Source organism: Ascidia mentula, chromosome 5, assembly GCF_947561715.1.
Source record: "Ascidia mentula chromosome 5, kaAscMent1.1, whole genome shotgun sequence".
Taxonomy (NCBI): Eukaryota; Metazoa; Chordata; class Ascidiacea; order Phlebobranchia; family Ascidiidae; genus Ascidia; species Ascidia mentula.
This window is the reverse complement of record NC_138570.1, coordinates 10,380,909-10,398,904: the sequence shown is the minus strand read 5'-3', so window position 1 is coordinate 10,398,904 and position 17,996 is coordinate 10,380,909. Positions and strand designations below refer to the sequence as shown.

Genomic DNA, 17,996 nt, shown 5'->3' with positions numbered 1-17,996 from the left:
ATATAGGCTTGACAGTACCTGACATCACCACTATTCTCACCACCTTCAGGTTATGTGCGTTTCTCACATAGCTGTAAAAAGTTACCACCTCGACCGCATCTAACCGGGAAGTAGTTGTAAACTGTTCACAATATCAACCCACCTGCTGCAGTGCAGCCTCTCTATACCGCCTTGTGTTCTACAAAGTCCTGTGACAACTTTCTAAGGCCTTGCTTGGTCACAAGTTTTGGCTCAGTGCCATTTAGTGACGTTGCCAAGTACCACTCGCAAGCCAAAATGCGTCATTTCACATCGAAGCGTGTCGTAAAGCAATCCTCCATCGCGAAATGGGCGTTATTAATTGTACGAGCTGCAAAATGCACGAAGTCACCGTTACTAATTGTCTCCTCCTCGAGCTGCAGGACTGACTGCCTTCTCATATTGTCTGGATATGAAACAGGAAATGGTGACATCTCTCGACTGCGCCAACACACATGCACGAAATACGCATAATGTGATGACAACTCTTATAACCAACAACAAAAAACTACCCAATTTATTGCGTTCAACTGCATGTGAGCCGATATTTTCCTGTTTAACTTTGCCTTTGTTTTGGGGTTTGCAAAATTCGGTCTCTTTGGTTTCGTAATTATTTAACCTTCTGCTGCGGAATGCAAAGCTGTTCGAGTCGAAAACTATCTTAAAACAAACCTTTTCACTCAATACACAACTTTCACTTGAGACCTGTTTCTTACGACGTTAAGAAATTAAATGAAATGGAAAGGTAAGTGTGTGGCAAGACTGCTATTAGCCGATGTTTAATTATAATTACACCTGCCATATCATTGGGTGTCTCATGGAAATGACTGTTCTCCAAACTGCACTGACAAGCAGCTGTGCTTCCAGCTGACGTTTCTGCATTAGCCGTGGTGTACTCGTCTATTGTAATAATCCATATGCAAATATATGTTTCTTCTTTGCGTAGCTAACAATCAGTAAAGCAACTATATTTACACTAACCCATTTCAACCTACGCTTCACATGCGGCGCGATTCGAACAACGCAGAGCACAACTGAAACGACAGAACCGTACATCGGTACATGTGAGTCACCGAACACTGCTGACTGGCACTACAATGTTGGCTGGCATACATTAGGCGCAAACGGCCACTTCGCTCTTCCTTCCCTCGCTAGTGACTGCGGATCGTTTTACTCTGTCCCTAAACGCTGCTTGACAGGCGTTCACGTTCGCTTGCTGTCGACTAATCCCAAGTCGCCTCGCATAAATCCCGAAGCGACAGGACTCAACTTCGGACTGCGAACCTGCGCCTTCGTTCCTTTTTGATCCTGTGTGTCCAGCGCAGCTGCATTCCCAGTGGACGCGCACCGATTTGACCTCGCTCTTCGGGCCGTGTTATGTTTGGCAGCGACGTGGCAAACTGTGCGTAATCACACATCGCCGACCCGTAATTGCTTATGTTGACAAACTGGCCGCGTAACTACGCACCGACCATCGCTCTTGACATAATTACGTAATTATTTCTCGGCACAGAGCACATCGTTCCCCATGGAAGTAAAAGACCTCACCAAGAAGATTCGCACCGTGCTGATGGCCACAGCTGCTATGAAGGAACATAAGGACGACCAGGAGATGCTGGTGGACCTGCAGTGCAGCCTCGCAAAGTCGTACGCCGCAACCCCGGAACTGCGTAAAACCTGGCTCGAATCCATGGCTCGCGCACACGAAAAGAACGGCAATTATTCTGAGGTTTGTGTGTTTGCGGTTCCAATACACTGATTGTGAATCGCTTTGTTGTGTGTTTGCGCATTCGGTGCACGAAGGGAATTGTACGGTGCGGTGTGTTGTGTTGTATCCCAAAGGTCGCACTGCATGTAATGTTTAAAAGAAAGGGTCGCCGCTTATCACGAATAGGGGGGTTTTCGCTGAAAATTGTGAAGTAATTTCTGGGCGCAAAATTTCTCATCACGAAATGTTGATTACCGCCGGAAATCGTGATTTTATCGCCCTAAAAGTTTGAAGTCATCGACACCAAAGTAGAACCCATCATTAAGTGCAAACGAGCTGTAGCGTTTTTCCTAAATTAAACTGTATTTTTTTACTCACAGGCCGCCATGTGCTACGTTCACATTGCTGCTTTGGTGGCGGAATATCTGAAGAGGAAAGGTGAGCGCTCGTTAAACCCTCTTTACTCTCCGTGAATAATTTATTCCTCCCCGAGCAGCTGTAAAACACCGATCATCGCCTCGCCACGGCGGTGACGTCATTGCAAGCAGTAAATCGCGAAAATAAGCTTAGACAGCGTTATAAAACTTGTCACAGCCAAGTTCATCCTTAGTCAAACACTGGGTTGTAAAACGGTGCTTCTGGTCGTAAAGTTTTTACTTACCTGCCTCGGTGTGGGATCTTTTCTTTTACTGACTAACTAACTAAAACTACATGCTTTTAACCTCTCGTTTCGTCATACTAACCAGTGTAGATATGTTGCAGTATATTCTTTTGATTCAATTTGCATTTTTTGCTTCATGACGATATTGCCTCAGGTTGATTTTTTACACACACGCGAACTCGCTTTGTTTCTGTTATGCGCGCGTAGCTGTAGCCACAAAAGCACACAACATCTCTTCTTCAATATTATTTCAATTGCGCTCGTCAGAACTGCAACGTCACCCGGATAGCAACAATTCTTCCATTTACTCCGGTCTCTCGACGGCTTTTGTGTCTCGCGTTTTCGGGACTTCCCCCAACACAGATGGTCCTGAGCATCAGCTAACTGGGGACGAGTTTCAACTAAGTGAGGAGAACGTTTGCGAGGATTTCATTTCGAATCTATTCAATTTTTCCGACCGACTTCAATATTCACACTTTCACTGTTTGCTGTCAAACTGCATGTACCCAGATTTTACTTGATCTATTTCAGTTTGCTAATTTTATTTCAATTTTTTGGCGCAATTCTGTTGGCACCGCGTATGCGCGAAAAATCATCTCAAAATTGGTTCAAAGTTTGCGAAACGCTGACATTTTTGTCACGTGATTTGAGTGCACTCATTCGATCTCATTCGAATAAATTTAATTCTCGTTTATTCTTGATTCTGCGCGTGATCAATCTGAAGGACGTTTGCATTCATGCCTGATGAATAATTTCCTGCAATTCCACTTCGCTTCTTCTTCATTAAATTATTTTATGACAAAACTTGAAATGTTTCGGCAAATGCTCCTTTTGATAGATGTTTTGCGTTGTGTTAGGTGTGGTGAGCAAGGGATGTTCGGGATTTCGAGCAATTTCACCTAACGTGGAAAAGGAAGAGTCGGCACTGAAGGAAGATGTTGGAATGCAGGATGTTCAATATGACGAGGTAAACAAGGAAGAAAATTCAAACTCAAAATAATAATTAAACCTCCAGTGAACGTTACGGGCTATTATTAGATGTTAATGACTTGGTACATGAACAGCGCCATTTGCTGTTTTCGAAACGATAAATTTTAACATAAACATTGTGAACAGACACAGACTTATTTTCATTCCTGTGTTAAAATAGTCTCAGTAAAATGCCAGTTGACTAATATTAACCCAACCCCACCCGACCTGATGGTTTGCCAATCTTCTTCTTCCAGGACGTTTTAACTGTGATGCTCCACAACTGCGTGGATCACTTGCAGAAAGCAGAGAGATACGAACTCATGGTCCACATCTTTAACATGATCATCCCGTACTATGAAAAACGTAGGGATTACGAGGTAAGTTCTTGTTAACGCCTTACAATACTGAAATACAATACTCAATAAACAAAATATACAATCATTATGGGTATTATATAAGTCAGGATGGTCGGGGCATGGTTTTTGTGGGGATCGCAGTGTACTTTTTTTATGGTGGTAACTCATTGGTAGATAGCATGTGTTGTTTTGGCAGACAATTAAAATCACTTTCTAGGTAATGCGGTGAGCCTTATTTTTATACTTACGGTCCACCAACTCGCTCTTAAACAGTATTGAGGCCCAGGATGCTCACAAATCTGGACCTCCCCGATACAGTTATAGTTCATCAGAGTTTTGTAAATGCTACTAACAAACTGGCTTTCCTCAGTAACCATAGTGCAAACGATGTCGGGATGTTAAACAATAACTATTCTTGCAGTCACTTATAAACATATACGGCACACTGAAAAGTGGATACGAAAAAGTGACTGAAGTGAATCGAAACGGGAAGAGAATGCTGGGAACTTACTTCCGGGTTGCGCTTTTCGGTCAGAACTTCTTCGACGAGGAGAATGGAAAACAATACATATATAAGGTAGGAGTTGTCTGCACGTATTCCCTGTGAATCGTTATTCCTCACGATGAAAACCCTTCACTTCAAACAGTTGGGAATATCAATAGATATTGGTTCAAAGTACGCATACCCGGAATTGTTTGTTTTTGTGCTTGTCAAGGAAGATGGCTGCCATTGTTTTGTTTCCCTTTTACAAAAATGATTCGTTGCATATATTATCACCTCAAGGCTTCGCGTGGTTAACCTCATTAGTAATTGCAAGTAAAGGTTACAATATGCTGTGGTGGCGCTGCACGTTCCCGTGGCTGCGGTGGTCCATGAAACCTATTCGAGTTCCTTGGTAATTTCAAACCGCGTTATCTACAGTTGCCATGCAACCATTGTAACCAAAGCCTTCTTGTTCAAATTTTTGAAGTCACCTGTATGGTGTTCGTGAGAGACGCAATGAACACCTGGTGGTGTTTCGCTGCTAAAGATGAAAGGGTTAAAACGTTCGTCAAGTTCTGTGGTTATATATTGCCGCTAGCGTGTAGCTGGGATTGCTGTAAACTCGAGTTTAATCAAAGTGTGCTATGGGACGTTATTGCCCCAATCCGTTCGCTGTTGGTAGATCGATGTTAACAGTTGGTCGCAAAACTCTTTACAAAAGGTTGCGCGAGTCCTAAATCTTTCCTCGGGAAATAAAATTTTGTTGCAAGGATCCGCGATGTTAAATCCAGGTGTGAAAAATCCAGATAAAATAACATTGTGTATTTGGTACAAAGCATTTGACTATTTCGTAACAGACTTTATTAACTGCCAACATCAAAGTGCCGCTTTTTTATCGACGGGCCTTTATTTTGTGACCTTTTAGTTGTAAAAGAGTATTAATCAGAGTATTAAGTTAAGTGACCGCCTGATACGCATTCCATTTCTTTGGACATTTTCATGTAACTCCGTTTGTTGAAATCTCTATATTTTGACTACAGTATTTACATCAGTTTAACCAAACTATTTCCTGCAGGAACCAAAACTGACCCAACTTTCCGAGATATCGCATCGGCTACAGCGAATGTACGGAAAGAAATTCGGACCCGAAAACGTGAAACTTATTCAAGAGTCAGGAAAGGTGGCGACAAGTTTTGTCTGTTGTTTTGTATTGAAATAAATTCTGCATTGGTCAAGTTTTAAGCGATATTTTCGTTACTTATCTGTTTATAACAAAATTTCTTTTCTGAATTGTTTTGTGTATACCTGTGTTTTAGTGGTAACCTACTAAAATTGTAAAAGATGACCATTTAAGGGCATTTCATAAATTTGATACCTGCAGTAATTTACTCATCAAAACGTGTTACTCCTGAACTCGTACAAACGTGTACAAGCACCACTGATTCCAAGGTTTCGCAATTTTCACTCAACTTCATGACATATCTTTAACTTCCTCAGGTCAACCTCAAAGATTTGGATCCGAAGTTTGCCTACATCCAAGTTACCTACGTTACTCCCTACTTTGACGAACAGGAGAGAGGACAGCGTCGGAATTACTTCGAGCAACAACAAAACGTCCGAAACTTTGTGTTCGAAACTCCATTCACGTCGGCCGGGCGAGCCAGAGGCGACATCGAGGAGCAATGGAAGAGAAAAACCATCCTCACAAGTAAATGAACGGATTAACACAAAGTGTATTATAATGTTAAAATACGTTAGCGGTGTGCGCATAGATATTGGGCAAACGCATTTTAGTAGCAGTTTTGTCGAGCGTTTTTTACAGATATTAGATAGAGTTTTGCGTTCTTGAATGGTTTCGTTGAAAAATTTGTGTATTTTGTATTTACGACCCGGAAACCTAATCGATCTTGATAGCATCGATTCAGCATTAACATCTTGGAAATCAATTATTTACGATCCGTTCGGATGCACAGGGTATGGGAGTAAATTTCGATAAATTGTTAAATTTACCACAACACTGGAAAACGACTTCGTTATCATCTCAGGAATTTTTCAACATAAAACACCCTTGTATATTGCCTCTGTGGCGCCCTCTAGAGATTATATATTGTTCATAAACTACTTCTACCAACACTGTCGCTTGTTCGTAAAGCTATTCCATGCGGTTTTAAACAATTTGTGTTTCCATTCCAGCTTCCCATAGTTTTCCCTACATCAAGAAGCGAATAACTGTGACCACCGTCCGAAGCTTCGAACTAAAACCAATCGAGGTTGCTCTGGATGAGATGACGTGTAAGTGCGATGAACTGGAACAACTTATCACGGCCGATCGCGTCGACCTCAAGAAACTCCAACTTCGTCTCCAAGGATCAGTCAATGTGCAGGTAGGAAATTTATACACTGTGTTTTTTTTTCAGATAAAATAACTTCGTTGGAATAAAAAGTTTTGGGGCAAATGTCACTAAATTTTAAGATCCCCAGGTTTTTGTCGTGAGCTTAAGTTAGCCATTTCGGCAGAGATAATTGAACGGGACAATCAAATTGTATCCGACTTTAGGTGAATGCTGGTCCACTTGCGTACGCTAAAGCCTTCCTTGAAGACGGCAAGATTGGAAATCACGCTGCGAACACAGCTGAACTTCTCCGTAAAGTATACAGGTTGGTGTTGATGGCTTACTAAGAAAAATAAACCGAACACGTTTAAACTGAAGTCATATGAACGCAGCCAAAAACTTATTATCGCGACCCTCTTGATTTCATCGTTGTCCACCATGTTTTGTTTTTGGTTCATTCCGTGTATTCCTGTGATCTTCATATTTGTTGACTCAAATCACGTTTGGTTGATTATCTACAATTTCCATACTTTTGTGTAAGTTAGAAATGTTTATATAAAGCATAGATCTCCCAGCACTGAAAAGTTTGATTGGTCTTAGGATCGTGGCACTAAAGTTCTTGCAAAAAGTGATTACTAGGACCTGTATAGTGCTGTATGTTTGCCATTGTACTTTTTATTATATGTTGTATATCAAGCTGTACGTTATGGTGCAGGCGGTTCGTGGACCTCTGTGGGAGGGCGCTCGACATCAACGAACAAATGGTGACAGCCAACCAACAAGTTTACCACGAGTCGTTGCAGCAATGTTACATCACAATGGCTGGTGAACTTTCCCAAATCCTACACGAACAGGTGATTCTTCAAAAATCCTTATTTTTTGGAGACACTAACGTGCTTTCTAGTCCGCCTTAGTCACATTATATGTAAGCGTTTGAAAACCCTCGGGTTATTTCAGCGTCTTCCTGCCCATATCTTCACATCCTTAACTCCAGTATTTGCTCAAATATAATGTATTTAAAGTTGTGGACCAAATAAACGAGTGAATGAATGTAATTGCAAGATATTAGATGACGCCCTTCTTTGAAGCACAATCTAGTGCTATACATTACAAGTTCGGTATATTTATATATGTGAATATTCGCTTCTGACAGCTTTTACCCGATGACGAAGACACCATGAGCGTCTCTACCGGCGGCGGATTCGAGATGGATCAAGTTCTAACTTCCATCAGTTCCAGCGGCAGCACGGTGACGCCCAAAAGATTCTTGGCAGGATCAGTTTCCGACGCCTCTGTCGTCTGACCGTGGGCAACAGAATGCTGTTCCTGACATTTGCATGCTGAATACATCTGCAGTTAATTGATGCGCTTTGACCTGTTATTTTTTTAGAGTGTTTTTTTTGTATTTGTACGTCTGCAGCAATTGTATAGTATGCCGCTTGTCTTGCCCAGGGCAATTCTTTATAAACGGACGGACAACAGAAGAAAACCAAGTTGCAATATGATGATATGCATGTAGCCAGAGAGAGCAAACGCACGGCTGAATTTTTGTATATATTGCTACCGTTGCTCGGCTGTTCTTCATTACCGCGTGTTTGTAACCATTGTGAGGTAAATGTCCTCGTTTTTACCAGTTTTTTTTTCTCTCCGTTGAAGCATTTTTGTTTCCTTTAGCTTAATTGTTCATTCGTACGTCATGAGACCTACCAGAGATGCTTGGTGTCAGATCATACAATCAAACATTTTCAGTCCTAAGTAATTTACATAGCACTGTTTGAACTGTTAGTAAAGAAGGCCTTTTGTATCAAGTTGCACCGTACTTACACAAAACACATGTTGGTAAACATCCTCTGTTCATTCGATGAAGCGAATCCCCTGTTTATAAAAAAAGCTATATTGTGTATGCTTGTGCTCCTATTGCATTGCATTCGAACCTAACATTAATAAAAGTGATCGGTTCTTTTTCTTATGTGTGTCGCCAAGTCATGATATGCGGTCAAGTTCAGATCGCATGGTTTTGTAAAGGTATTTGCACATGCCTGTATCAGTCGTGTAACACAGGTGAGGTCGTGAACATCCTTTGATTGTGCTGTAATGTCTAGCCCTAAAATAAAACCAGTTCCCGATGGGATTGAGTTTAGGAGGATTTTTCTGAATAAAGTAATGTGGTTATGCTTCCTTCAGCCAGCATGAACAGGTTCTTAATTGTGATTAGCACGCTCTAACTGTGTTTGTTTTTCCCGCAACTTCTGTAAACTAGTCGACATCTTCATGCTTTTTTCACAGAATTAACGGTGAACACAGTTTAACTTCATTTGAACTGATTATTTCAGTTTAATTTCCTTCTCGCGTTGTTATTTTCAACGTGTGTTTACGCAAGTAATTGGGGTATTTTGACTTTAATTAATGGTAAAATATGCGTCTAAACACCTGTCATGCATGATTAACTTGTGTGTCCGCCAATCTTTCCACGCGAAAAAGGTCGGCGCCGGTAAACTCACATCCAGCGTTTTACTATTAACTGCAGCTGTTAAACGCAGTCACGAGCATGTACGCTTGGTGTGCTTGCTACAAATGAGAATGTGAATAACGTGTTTATTGTTTAAGGTGTTTTGCGTTAAACATAGCTTTGTTTTCTGTGCTTTAATTTTTGGGAAGAATCTGGTGTGAAGTCATGGGAAAAGGTATACTGCTGTTTCAATTTTTAATGACTTTGAGTTACAAAATTTAACTAAACATAAAAAATGTACATTTTATGTTTATACAATTTGCCATACTGCGACAGGAATTATGTGCACACACAAATTTACTATTATTTAGAGGCATTTGTGACGTTGGCTACCAATGATACCTACTGTCAGGGGGCAGTTGTGCTTGCCCAGTCTCTGAGAAATCATCACACACAAAAGGAAATCACAATCATGATAACTCCTCAAGTTTCACCTGATGCTAGGTTTGAAATTAATATGTTTTGCAAATTTCAAGATGCATTTTTATGTCAATTTTGCAGGACCTTGTTGGAAAATTTTTTTGATCAAGTGTTTTGTGTAAATGTCCTTGATAGTAAAGATGAGACACATTTGGCTCTTTTAACCCGGCCAGAACTTGGAATTACTTTCACTAAACTACATTGTTGGAATCTTACCCAATATAGCAAATGTGTTTTTATGGATGCGGACACAATGGTAAAACAATGAGTTGAGCATTAATGATAACCACATTTCAATTTTCTTGATTATTAGGTATTGACAAATATCGATAACTTGTTTGAACACCAAGAGTTTTCAGCTGCACCCGATGTTGGTTGGCCAGACATGTTCAACTCTGGGGTTTTTGTTTATCAACCATCATATGAAACCTACATGTCCCTCATTAAACTCGCAAAAGAAGAGGGCAGCTTTGATGGTGTGACAATCACTCTTTCATCTGCCACAATATAAATTTCTTTTTATAACTTACATATAATTTTAGGTGGCGATCAGGGATTGCTGAATACTTACTTTAGTGAATGGAGAACCTCTGATGTAGCAAAACGCTTATCATTTTTGTACAACATGCACAGCACTGCCACCTACACCTATTCTCCTGCATTTGCCAAGTATTATCCATTTTCTGTTTTAGATATTTTTATAATCTTATCATTTTCCTTGTGTGTAGATTTGGCAAAGACACAAAGGTGGTCCATTTTCTTGGTAGTGTAAAACCGTGGCATCATAAGTACTCTGCTGAAAACAACACTTTAGAGCAAATTCAGGGTCCTGGTAAAATACAGCTTTCCTTAAGTTATAGATTTAAACGTCAACAATTTATGCCCCTGTTGGTGGTGCTGAATAAAACTTGATTCAATTCAAAAGATAACTTTGATATATTTTTTACTGACATTTTTTGTCAGGAATTCATGAAGAGATGTTTCTCCTGCAATGGTGGAAACTGTTAACACAAGCCATGAAGCATTTTCAAGATTGCAGCAAGGTTGAACCTGAGTGCAGTGAAACACAGCAAAATGACACGGAAAATGTTTCATTTCACTTTCACACACCTTTTCTTTCCCCAGTTTGTAACGATCACCAGGTAGATTGCTGTGTGAAGTCAAAAATTTTGTTTTCATGTAATGGTTGATTTATTTTAGCTGTTTGTTTTTTATCTTAACTGTAGTTCCACTGTTTTCTGCTCTTTTAATTGAAAATGTTTCGCCATTTTCAATATAGTGGATGTTTTGTTTGTTTTCCACATTAGTCTCTTAGTTAGTATTCTTTCACCTAATCCACTCTTCACAAATTTCAGTTGGTAGCTGGTAGCAAAGTATAAACTGCTAGCTATTATCTTTTTGTTTTAGTTTGATACTTTTTGTATTTCTTATATTGCATCCATGTTTATTTAATACCACTTTTAGCTGGTGGTAACGAATAGAACTTTTTGACTAACATTAATTACACACAAAAATTAATTTTTCACGAATTAATTGTTACTACAACGGGTTTTCCTGGTAGCGATACATTTAGCAAACCAACTGAAAGCTTCCTCTTATTCGCTGTAACGTGCAGTGCGATCAATTTAACCTTGCCGGTCGCGCTGTGTAGGCCGCATTCAAATAGCGCAGCTTTGCATGTCGCTTTCAGACCGGTGTCGTGCCGTCAACCTTCCTTCAATCGGAAGCCGAAGCTGTAGAGAGCGGCCCTGGTCCGCACGAGGTCGCTCGCCAGCAGCAGGAGGCCCGCCACAAGCAATGGCAAAACGCGCAAATAGATTATACCGGTGCCGACAGCTTCGCTAATATCCAGGAGAAACTGGACAAGGTGTTGCTTGCCGAACCGGAAAAGGCAACACCTGGGCCCCAGCCATCCGTGGAGCCCCAACCATCCCTAACATCTGCTGCTGAGGTTTCAAAGCCAAAAGGTTCATCAGCCGATCAAAAAGTGGTGATTGGTTATTGATCAATTTCATGTATGCCCTATTATTGGTCCAATTAAACTGCCCCCGATCGCCCGTTGCATGTAAAAGTTCCTTTGTAACCTTTGCTTGGTATGTGTTCCATTTTGTTTCATCATCGTGAATGAACTTGCATGTACTAAATTATGTTGCCCTTAAATGCTTATGTGTGCAAAAGATATATTAGAAAGTGACAGTAGAAACTTAGCATTTTTACACATGAAATTTAGGCCCATAAATTTCCTGTAAATGCTCTCTAGCTTGATTGCAACGTCGATTTCAAGATCGAATGCTGCTGTCTGTGTCCGGGTTTGAACCTGCAATGTCTAGCTTTGCGTTTTGAAACCGTTACCGTTTAACCACAATGTCTTGACAAGTTTTTGTCGGAAGGTTAGTGTATGACTTGTTGCTTCTGCATTTCAGCCAGAGGAGGAAATTACGCAAGGTTCCCCTTCCGCCGTTACCCTTGGCGACCATCAGCGTTGGAAATCTGGTGCCATTGATTATTTGGGGCAAGATTGCTTTGCAAACATCCAAGCACGTTTGGATAAAATTTTGAACGACAATACGAACGCTCAGGTGAGTCGCTGCGGAGAATAAAAAGCTGTTTGTTGATGTGCCTCCAAGTCCACAAAGATTTTTGATTAATACCTTGTGAATTTTATTTGTTACGGTATCGTTTTCTCGCAGGATGCCACGACTTCTTTGGCAACAAGCAGTACCTCCAACTTAAACAACAACTCCAACAAAAAGACGCAATTGAGTGCAAAAGCCCTTGGCGTTAAACTGAAGCAAAACGTAGAAAACCGCTCCAAGCGTTTGGCAAAATCGCCCGCAACGACGCATACAAAGCATCCTGGTGGTTCTATGGACGTAGTTGCCATTGAAAACGATGCAAAGTTGACTGATAAACCTGTCGAACCGGATACCAGCACCCCGAGCATAATTGTAAGTGAGGTCAGTGAATGTACAAACCCAGCACACAAGGACGCCAAGTCATCCCCGGACACTGTGTCGCTATCTGCCGCAATTCGGTCGACTAAAAAGTGATTTCGCATATTATCATAGTTTTCGTTTCAAATGTATTGCTTTTATATGGTCATTGTGCTACCATCTGATGCTTTCAAATTTACACAAGTTTTATCCAAAAGAGTAAATATATTTTATTTCTTGTCATTGGCACCTGTTGTTTAATTTTTCACCTTAAGTTCTGCCAGAAATTGGAGGTGTTATGGCGAAACCAATAAGTTCCTGCTTCTTATTCGCTGTTACGTGCAGACATTTTTATATCTTCCAACGAACAAAATCAGTTTATCCACTGCTTCAACATATATATGGCAGTTTTCCTTTTTTATTCGTATATTGAACTTTGTCAGTGCCTTGTTTTGGCGGATTATGAAACATCGTGATTGATAGACTTGTCTGTGCCGAGGAAAATCCCTCCGACGTTCAACAAACTATTTATCATTTTCTATGCCTCAATTCTCCGGTTGTGGACCATAGCTTGCTTGTGGTATATGGTATACATTTTCCGGGTTTTGTTGCGTGTGTCTATGGCTTGGTCGTTTTTGAGGTGCAGGACATTTACACATCCGTCCAATATTATAGTAATATATTTTTGTCGTTGCCCACAGTTTTGACATTACTTGCTTGCTTTCAAGACAATAAACAAAGTTAAACAAAAGTTCTTGAACTTCTTTATCATACTTTCAAGAGTATTATTTTCATGTGGTCTTCGTTTCGGTCAAGTTTCTATTGCTCGTCTTTATTATTGTGCTGCGAATTGGACAGTTGAATGTACATAGCGCGTATTATAGAATATAGTATCTCGTTTCGTTCAAACTTTTATGCATGGGGCACATAATGTTTTCGTGTTTGTTGCGTTGCTTTATTTGTTCCAGTAACGGTTTCGCGGTTTCGAACAAATACAAAAATATGTAACTGCAGACACGTTAACATATCTGGCGTTGTACGTCATATCAAATTACTTCAAGAGGAGCCTCAGACGGCAACATTCCTCATTCATTTCCAGGATTGCAGTCAGCTGTTTCTGCAGTGATGCGTTGATCACGAGCAAACCGCGTGAACTGAGCGTGGCAACTCATTGGCCGTTCGCGGGGGTGGGGTTGTCGCGAGGCCGGGAATTTGAGTGAGGAGCTCGACGCATGGAAATGAAGTCCGACGTTTTAGATGCTCGCTCGACCAGTGAGTAGACCACCGTGGCACAGGATGCCAAAATTTGATGCCGAAAGTTGCGCGTCAAGCATCTAAAAAGCGTCGATATATTTTTATTTTAGCAGAAGCAAACTCTTCCATTTCTGAGTTATAAATTTTTGGTATCATCTGTAACCTGTACGTGCCGGAAGCTTTTTGCTTTGTGGAAACATTAGAAAGAACTTTTCGGTGTCAGGCATTTCCTAAATCCTGTGATTGATTGAATAAAAAACGGCTACGTACGCGATACTCACATGTAGAGATAAGGAAAAAGTGTGTGGTAAGCCATCACGCTGAACTTGCTGTAATGCAACAACACCGTACATGCTTCTGGTGTCGCACTGATACCACGAATTCTTTTCAGATTGATAACGTGAAAAGGCACCCAGCAGATAAGGAATAGGATATTGAATGCAAACACAGTCATCATCCATTGACCTGTCGAGGCATCCCTCTGAAATAAATATTTAATTAGAACTGTTGCAATACAAAATGGAAATTATTCATGGAGGTAAAATGCAAATTAAGCAAAGAGGTTTTATTACTTTAAAGCCACGTTGCTTATCATTTTTACAGGATCAATTAGTTCTACCACTTGATACATTTTGAAAGCGTCTGAATAAAATTTACCATCTACAGTTATGTGATATATATATGAAGCCTATTAAAATTACCTATAAAAGCGCTATTGCATGACAAAGCCTAAGTGTTTTTTGTAATTATGTCCGCATAAAATTTACCTGGCTGTTAACAACTGGTCGAATCTGCTTTCGATATTTGTACAGTGCAATGGCCGACATCATCATTGAAACTACCGGAATGATGAACAGGAAAACAAAACGGATGTAGAGTATACGAAAAAATGATTTCGGTTCGTCGTGGCTGAAACATTGAAAAATGTTCGAAATAATTTGAGTCATTGTTGTCGTTGTGGTAATTATTGTAATGGTGCAATGTACGTGCTTTTACAAGGCAAGTAGTTTTTTAATGTATTTTTATGGCTGATTTTGTATGTTATGTATATTATCCAGTACATGTTCACATTTACGTCGTAATATCGGCTCACGTATAAAATTCAACACCCATGTAAAGGAATTGCAGGAGGTGTAATTTATCAGAGTGTACAGTTTTAAAGATCGCATGCAGATTTTGGCAGCCCAAAACACTCTTTCTTTTGCGCAGATAACCATTATACTTGACTCACCGACATGGGAATACCATGGAGGCATTGTGTTTACTTATTTCAAGCGCTTGCTGGTTGTAATAGAAATCTTGTGCAATAATGTCATAGCTTTCTTTCGCAGATAAGTAATAATCATTATCCCAGGTTTCTTCAAGAAGTGGGTAATCCTTTGGCACATCGTTCAGAAATCCGTAACACTCTGTGTTGTTCAGTTGTAGCTTAAGTGTGAAAGAAAAGCACAAAAATAAGTTAGGGCTGATAAATTATAAACATAGTTTATTTTTTCAGCAAAGTTTGGATTTTTTGGTAAAATTATTCTGCCATCTTAGCAGATTTTCACATGCATTACTCACGTAATCGCATATTTCTTCTCCTGTAAGTGGATGAACTTCCGTGCACTGCCCGCAAAAATCTATACTGGCAAGTTGGAATTGCGGAATGCTTCCACATATGCAGAGAAGCCAAATAAAAAGTGACGCTGCCACCCTTACAACTGTCACAGAGCATTTCGAAAATATTTGATGTGGAAAATAGGAACCGGCATACGTTATTGTTCTTTCCAAATTGGTGACCTGGCAAGTGTTTAAAACAGTTCAGTAAACCTACAACGAACAGTTTAGTTTTTGATTCATGCATGTATGGAACGAAAACTTGCACAGGAATGTGCCGGACCAGCATTGTGGTCTATGTAGGCGTAGGTATTGCCGTAACGTGCTTATTTCTATGATTTTTAACACAAATGTTTTGTGTGCTCAAATCCAAGAAAAAACTTATTTATTTTTGATTGAAGAGCTTAGTTTGTTCGTCTACTCTAAACGATCATGTTTGAATCAAATGCGGATTTTTAGTTAAATGGCACACTGTGGGAAACGTTTTACTGCGTGTTTGGGCGCTCATGTGGACAAACAAACAAATCGTGTCCAAAAAAAACTCATCAAACTGATTCAATTAACAACAGCTTTCAAAATCAGCAATATCACAGAAGCAAAGTACAATTTTTTATCTTCTGTGTCAGCTTTTAAAAAAAAACTAACTGTTTTTTTCTAGCCTGGTGGTAACAATGGTGCTTAGAATCGTGCTTTGTCGGATCAATGAACGAAAACAGAGTTGCACGAAATAACATAGGCAAACTAAGTTCCAGAATAGTGAATATTGGAATTTTATGCCGAAAACCGTGTGATACATTTGTTGTAATACAGTGTTTTTCACAACCAACATAAAAAACATACTTCGACAGAGTTTTGTTAAAATATGTCTTACATTGCCCAAAAACGGTTTGTAACAAACTTACTCGCCACATGTCTGACAACTTACCACTAAAAGAATAATAGCGAGGTTGGTGCTGGCTGTAATAAACATGTTTTGGAATTTGCAGCATAAATCTGTCATTGTCCATTTACCAACCCCTTCTTCAGCAATGTTGAAAAGAAATAGCACAAGATAGAAGGAGTTTGCAATGATCATTTGAATCAAAATCCTAAAAAAATGCCACGTTTATATGCATGAAACTATTTGTTGTTGTTTTGCAATCATAGATATACTACAAATGAGAGCTTATAGTATCAAGGTCTCATGATAACTTTATGGCTATCACAGACCTGGTAGCAGATATTTTCAACAACTCCTTTAATCAAATCTTAGTTGTTTGTTTTAAAATTGGTGTATATTTTTCGCCTATGCATGCATCATCAGTATTGCATATTCAAATGGAGCTTGTGGCACGATATAGAATTGTACATTTTGCGCATTTCAGAAGTTTAGCCATGTGATGCTATTATGCCTTTTTTGTAATTCTGTTTTGTGCACATATTAGAACTCAGGTGACGCTGCAACTATGTTAGAAATGTTAAAATGCATCACTTCACCGTAGACACGAGTAGGAAATCGAAGTTTGTTGTAATTTTTTTGGGGGTAAGCATTGTGTTCACTGGCTTAAACCAGACAAGATTCGACTTTTTTAACTCACCAACCAGGACGACTCTTCAAGTGTTCACGCAGCACCACCAGCACAAATATGACAAGCCCGTTGCCAAGTAATCCCAATGCTGTCAGAATGGACTCTGCAACGATCTCAGCAATACCGGAATGATCGACACTTCGCGAGCACACAGTCATATAGTCCGTGAGGAAAGCTTCATAATCAGTTTCGTTCATATTTGCGAGAATATCTTTATTTTGCATTGCCTCACTGCAAACCACTATAAAGAGGTTGTTTTGGTAACAATTTCAACCATTTTACTGACACCTGCAAGCATGGTTGCGTCTTACGAATTATGTGTTTAATTTTCGAACACTCGTAAATATTTAAAAAACATTTCAACCACGAAAGAATCTCGCAATTTACCTGGGGTTCTGTCAATTAACCCGCATTCCTTTCCTCTGCAGCTTACAATCAATTGCTATCGGAAATCCTCAAAACGCAGACTTTTTCTAGCCTTCTACGGTAGTGTAAGAAAAAGAGTCAGGTCGATATCGTCGCGTGGTGAGCTCGTCGGAAGTTGTCCTGCTGCCCGACTTCCGAAAAGTCGTGCGCCCGAACCAACAATATCTAGGAATCACTCACTGGGCGGAAGTATATGTTCATGCAGCCGGGCAGTTTGCCAACCTAACGCCGACTAAATTTGGAGTTCGCACGGTTTCCTGGTGGCTGTTGGGAAGCAGGAGCTCCTTCTTTCCATCCCGGTTTGCATTTCTAGTACGATAATACTACTCCATAGAACTATATGGTTACGACGCGATGTTAGGTCCGAAATATTCCAAACACGCGATACCTTTGGATTTAAGTGGATTCCTGAACGAGCAAATACTTTTTTACAGTTTAATGAACCCATAAGATCCTGACCAAACATAATACCACCAATCAATAACAATACAAATCGCAATGATACCGTCATCGAACATACGCGAAGGGAGGATATTAAAAAAGTATTTGGCCGCCGTCTGTAGTAGTCAGCATCCTATGAACCCGCTTCGACAATTCCGGGCCGATTCGTCGCTGACTTTCCAAAGTGCCAACACCCCGACGCACCACAATATCCGATAGCAGTTTCTCACCATCCGCGCTCGACAAGCGGCAGTAAGTGCGTATCAAGCTCCCCAGCGACGGGTACTTGGCCACAATAGCGTTCGCCATGTCTG

At 40.2% G+C, this 17,996-nt stretch overlaps 3 protein-coding genes across 16 annotated transcripts in view; 2 read left to right on the top strand and 1 right to left on the bottom strand.

The window, feature by feature from the left end:
• Positions 1 to 8,486, top strand: part of LOC145901628 (dedicator of cytokinesis protein 9-like) — a 48,707-nt gene extending 40,221 nt beyond the window's left edge. For 7 of the 10 annotated variants that reach the window (XM_082989378.1, XM_082989382.1, XM_082989381.1 and 4 more), the window contains 12 exons: positions 1,532 to 1,747; positions 2,107 to 2,164; positions 2,655 to 2,792; positions 3,245 to 3,354; positions 3,614 to 3,736; positions 4,137 to 4,292; positions 5,275 to 5,379; positions 5,697 to 5,907; positions 6,393 to 6,583; positions 6,757 to 6,857; positions 7,248 to 7,386; positions 7,686 to 8,486. In XM_082989378.1, the coding sequence (XP_082845504.1) occupies positions 1,532 to 1,747; positions 2,107 to 2,164; positions 2,655 to 2,792; positions 3,245 to 3,354; positions 3,614 to 3,736; positions 4,137 to 4,292; positions 5,275 to 5,379; positions 5,697 to 5,907; positions 6,393 to 6,583; positions 6,757 to 6,857; positions 7,248 to 7,386; positions 7,686 to 7,835 (1,698 nt within the window). In that variant the 3' untranslated portion in view covers positions 7,836 to 8,486. The remainder of the gene's footprint in view (positions 1 to 1,531; positions 1,748 to 2,106; positions 2,165 to 2,654; positions 2,793 to 3,244; positions 3,355 to 3,613; positions 3,737 to 4,136; positions 4,293 to 5,274; positions 5,380 to 5,696; positions 5,908 to 6,392; positions 6,584 to 6,756; positions 6,858 to 7,247; positions 7,387 to 7,685) is intronic. The other 3 variants (XM_082989386.1, XM_082989385.1, XM_082989384.1) reach the window with 1 other exon arrangement.
• Positions 8,487 to 9,135: 649 nt separating this feature from the next.
• LOC145901406 (glycogenin-1-like) lies at positions 9,136 to 12,531 on the top strand. 4 transcript variants are annotated; one of them, XM_082989078.1, is made up of 10 exons: positions 9,136 to 9,216; positions 9,353 to 9,485; positions 9,543 to 9,717; positions 9,775 to 9,937; positions 10,004 to 10,130; positions 10,190 to 10,293; positions 10,425 to 10,504; positions 11,152 to 11,451; positions 11,885 to 12,040; positions 12,152 to 12,531. In XM_082989078.1, the coding sequence occupies exons 1-10, from the start codon at positions 9,207 to 9,209 to the stop codon at positions 12,509 to 12,511; spliced, it is 1,608 nt and encodes a 535-aa protein (XP_082845204.1). In that variant the 5' UTR covers positions 9,136 to 9,206; the 3' UTR covers positions 12,512 to 12,531. The 4 variants fall into 4 exon arrangements, with proteins under 4 accessions (XP_082845204.1, XP_082845203.1, XP_082845206.1 ...); XM_082989077.1 differs by having other exon boundaries at positions 10,425 to 10,603; XM_082989080.1 differs by lacking the exon at positions 11,152 to 11,451.
• Positions 12,532 to 13,519: 988 nt separating this feature from the next.
• Positions 13,520 to 17,733, bottom strand: LOC145901408 (uncharacterized). Of its 2 annotated transcripts, none has more exons than XM_082989082.1 (8): positions 17,203 to 17,733; positions 16,825 to 17,103; positions 16,173 to 16,335; positions 15,212 to 15,430; positions 14,880 to 15,076; positions 14,416 to 14,557; positions 13,930 to 14,129; positions 13,520 to 13,728 (listed from the first exon to the last, which is right to left on the bottom strand). In XM_082989082.1, exons 2-8 carry the CDS (start codon positions 17,037 to 17,039, stop codon positions 13,563 to 13,565), a joined length of 1,302 nt encoding a protein of 433 aa, XP_082845208.1. In that variant the 5' UTR covers positions 17,040 to 17,103; positions 17,203 to 17,733; the 3' UTR covers positions 13,520 to 13,562. The 2 variants fall into 2 exon arrangements, with proteins under 2 accessions (XP_082845208.1, XP_082845207.1); XM_082989081.1 differs by having other exon boundaries at positions 16,825 to 17,056; positions 17,203 to 17,732.
• Between the last annotated feature and the right edge of the window lie 263 nt (positions 17,734 to 17,996).